At 32.8% G+C, this 3,392-nt stretch overlaps 1 protein-coding gene across 1 annotated transcript; it reads right to left on the bottom strand.

Annotated features, from left to right (window-relative positions):
• Positions 1 to 1,268: 1,268 nt before the first annotated feature.
• Positions 1,269 to 3,115, bottom strand: LOC121216283 (RNA-binding protein 7). Its single transcript, XM_041091820.1, has 4 exons — positions 2,583 to 3,115; positions 2,257 to 2,468; positions 1,847 to 2,024; positions 1,269 to 1,733 (listed from the first exon to the last, which is right to left on the bottom strand). Exons 1-4 carry the CDS (start codon positions 2,614 to 2,616, stop codon positions 1,564 to 1,566), a joined length of 594 nt encoding a protein of 197 aa, XP_040947754.1. The 5' UTR covers positions 2,617 to 3,115; the 3' UTR covers positions 1,269 to 1,563.
• Between the last annotated feature and the right edge of the window lie 277 nt (positions 3,116 to 3,392).

The following is a 3,392-nucleotide window of genomic DNA, read 5'->3' as shown; positions in this document are numbered from 1 at the left end:
GTTCTTAATGTGAAATTTTGTGAAATTTTTTTATGAGACTGACATGTTATAATCGAATTGACTATGCCACATTATCACAAATGTCATATCATCCTAAACCACAGTTGTTGAGTTAAACAAGGACAAAAGAGGTTGATTGAGGATCAAAACCTTCTCTCCTTCGGTCAAAGTGTCAATGAATGTGGACATGATATTAGATAAGTTTGGTATAGTTTTAACTGTTAAAGATCTGGTTTAATGAAGTAGAACTAGAGTCGAGCTACCACCCAAATTCCAAAGTCTATCTAAAATTTGAGAGAATTTCAATAAAAATATTAAACCCGAAAAATGATCTTGGACAAAAAAATTAAACTCGATATAAGCTGAACTTAAGCTTTTAACATTCAATACTCAAACCCAACCCAACCCAACCCGTTTTTAAATTTATAATACTTTGTATTATGTAATTTATAATACATTAAAAAAATAAACCTATATTAAATGTATAATACCACTCTAAAATAAACATTAAAATAATGTTAAGATAACTATATAAAAAATTTCAATGAATAAAAAAATAAAAAAATATTAAATATTAAATAAAAATAATATGAATATTTTTTAAAAATTCTAAAATAACATAAGCGGACCTAAAATGAACTTGACTTAATCTTTTGCAAATAAAAGCAGGCATGGACAAAATTTTAAGTCCATATTTCAGGTCAAGCCGAGATTGGACAAATATAAAATATATTAATATCATGTTTAAACCCGGCCTAGCCCATGAACACCTTTATGAAAGAGTTTCTCCTCAACTAGGATTTTCATCTTAAACAAAACTCCTAACATGATTATCCTTGGTAGTAAGATGTGACCTTCATATTGGGAAGGTTTGACCAAGCTATTAGAATTAGAAGTTGAGGCAATGCTTGACAAGTATCCAAAGCAATTAAAATTATTACCTTAAACCATTTAGTGAAAAAATGAGGCCGAAATTCGACACCCTTTGCCAGCAAGAAAAACTAAAATAAATAATGACTAAAAATATCCCATCAGTTACCAAGCACCTACAAGAAAACTGAATATCTAATGCACCTCTAAAATCATTCTTGCTCACTAAGTCACTATAGATTATAAGTTTATAACTAAAAGAAAGAAAAACAAAATTAAAAAGAACCACATGCTCCAAGAGTAACATATTATATATGAGACTCCAATTCCTTCTACTCAAAAGGAAGGATATATATATATAAGATTCACATCCCACTTGTGTGAACTTTTTCAGTGAATTCAGCCAAGAAAATAATCTGCCATTCAGTTTCAATCTACTAGCAAATATGCAGTCATAACCATACAAAAATACAATATTTGAAAGGTTGTGAAAATATGAAATAGCACCACACAATGAAATTGTAGTATGATAAACAAACAATGCTGGGACCAAAGAAATAACTTACAAAAAATGCTAGCTTTACCCCTTCTGACTAACAACTCTACAGCCTATCTTGTTTGAATAACTACAACAGTCCAATTTTAAGTGCATCATGTAAGAATTTTACCCTCATGTAGCTGTCATAATAAATATCAGTAAAAGGGATATGAAATTGGGTCACTTGTGTCATAGCGACGTGACATAGGGCGACTAATGCTATCCCATGTTGCCCCAAAAACCCTTCGACTGTATTCATAATCGAAATCATTGATATGTGATCCATACCCATTAAAGTGGTGGGAAACACCAGGAGGAGGTGGCGCTGGATCAAAACAAACTTTTCAGCACTCAGGGAACTAAATAGTTCAATCAAGTGACATATCTAAAAAACATACTGAGATAATAAAATAAACAAACAATAGAAGACATAATCACCTTGGCTGTAACGCGCAGGATAATCCGGAATCCTAGAAGGGGTTGAAGACTTCTTCGGCTGCTGAGAGGTTTCCATGTGGTTAACTACTCCATGGTAATGCCTTGATTTGTAGGATGAATTTGTAGCAGGCATGGCTGCATTGGCAGGGTTTTGAGAAGACTTGTCTTGCCCGGAGATCTGTTGGGATTGCAGTCAATATTAGATTCTTATACAAACGAACTCGGAAGTTGGACATTATGAATCACGGAGGAAGGCAAATATTTCCATTTACACAGCTTAATTGCCAATATGTAGAATATTTGGTATGTGCTTGTTCAGAATAAGAAAACAAGTGAAACTTTACCCTCCGGCTATAGAAGAGGTCGCATAAATTCATAATAACAATAATAAAACAGGGAAAAGAGCTTACCGCAAATTTCAAGGTTCGGTTATAAAGAGTAACAAGGCCAGAAAAGAGCCTGACAGCATAATCAGCAACGTCCTCGGTTTCGTATTCAACAAAGGCAAATCCTTTGGGCTTATCGGTTTCCTTATCTCGAGGGATGTACAGGTCTACTACTCTTCCTGCTTGGATAAGAATATCGTACAGAACTCTGTCGCTTACCCTCTCATCCAAATTACCTTTTATTTCAATAATTAAGAAAAAATCAGATCAGAGAACAATTTAAACTAAACAATTCCAATCATACATAAATAAAAAAGAACAGAGATATTGATTGTTAAAGCACAACCGACCTATGTAGACACTGCAACTAGAATTCCCTGACATAGTTGCTGTTAATACCTACAGAATCGACGGCAAGCAATTTCCAACAACAACAAAAAATAATTATACTTCAGCCAGCAATTTTCAATCCCAACCTCGATCAAAGAAAATCCCGTAATAAAAAATCCCAAACCAGAAAAGCCAAGAAGGTTTAGCAGCTAGGAGATGATTTCCAAAAGGAAACGTAGACTTGAGGAGGTGGCAGTACCAAATTTTCAATCTAGATCGAGGGCTTCTTAGGGTTTTTGTTTGGGGAAAATTTATCTAGGTAATGTGAAAAGAGAAGGAAACGGGATCCCCTAGATGGATTGGGATAAAGATTTCTGCTAGGGGCGCCCCAAGGCGGAGAACAGCGGTAGACGGCGGTTCCGGTGGCCGGTCTATGGGATTTTGGGCTGGTTTTAGCTAGGAAGAGACTAGAACGAGTGAGATAAATAAAAATAGAAAAACGAAACCGTCGTGTTTTAATGTTTCTAGAGATATCTGTGTATATATAATTTCCTTATTTTATTATTTTGGTACTAAATTTAAAATTAATTGTTGGGCCTAACAAAATAACTAAAAATATATTTTTTATAAATCTATAATTTTTACAAATATTTTTGTTATTAGTGTATACGTTAAAAATTAGGTATTTAAAATATAAATAGGGATATAAATAAATAAAAAGCAAAGTTAGAAACTATAGCACATATCTAATATTTACGAAATAGAAATAAAAATAAAAAATTAATTTAAATTAATAAGTAAATATTTTTAATTTATAGTATTAAATGCAT

This window comes from Gossypium hirsutum, chromosome D04, assembly GCF_007990345.1.
Source record: "Gossypium hirsutum isolate 1008001.06 chromosome D04, Gossypium_hirsutum_v2.1, whole genome shotgun sequence".
Lineage (NCBI taxonomy): Eukaryota > Viridiplantae > Streptophyta > Magnoliopsida > Malvales > Malvaceae > Gossypium > Gossypium hirsutum.
The sequence above is the reverse complement of the archived record's forward strand: the minus strand, read 5'-3'. Positions and strand labels throughout refer to the sequence as shown.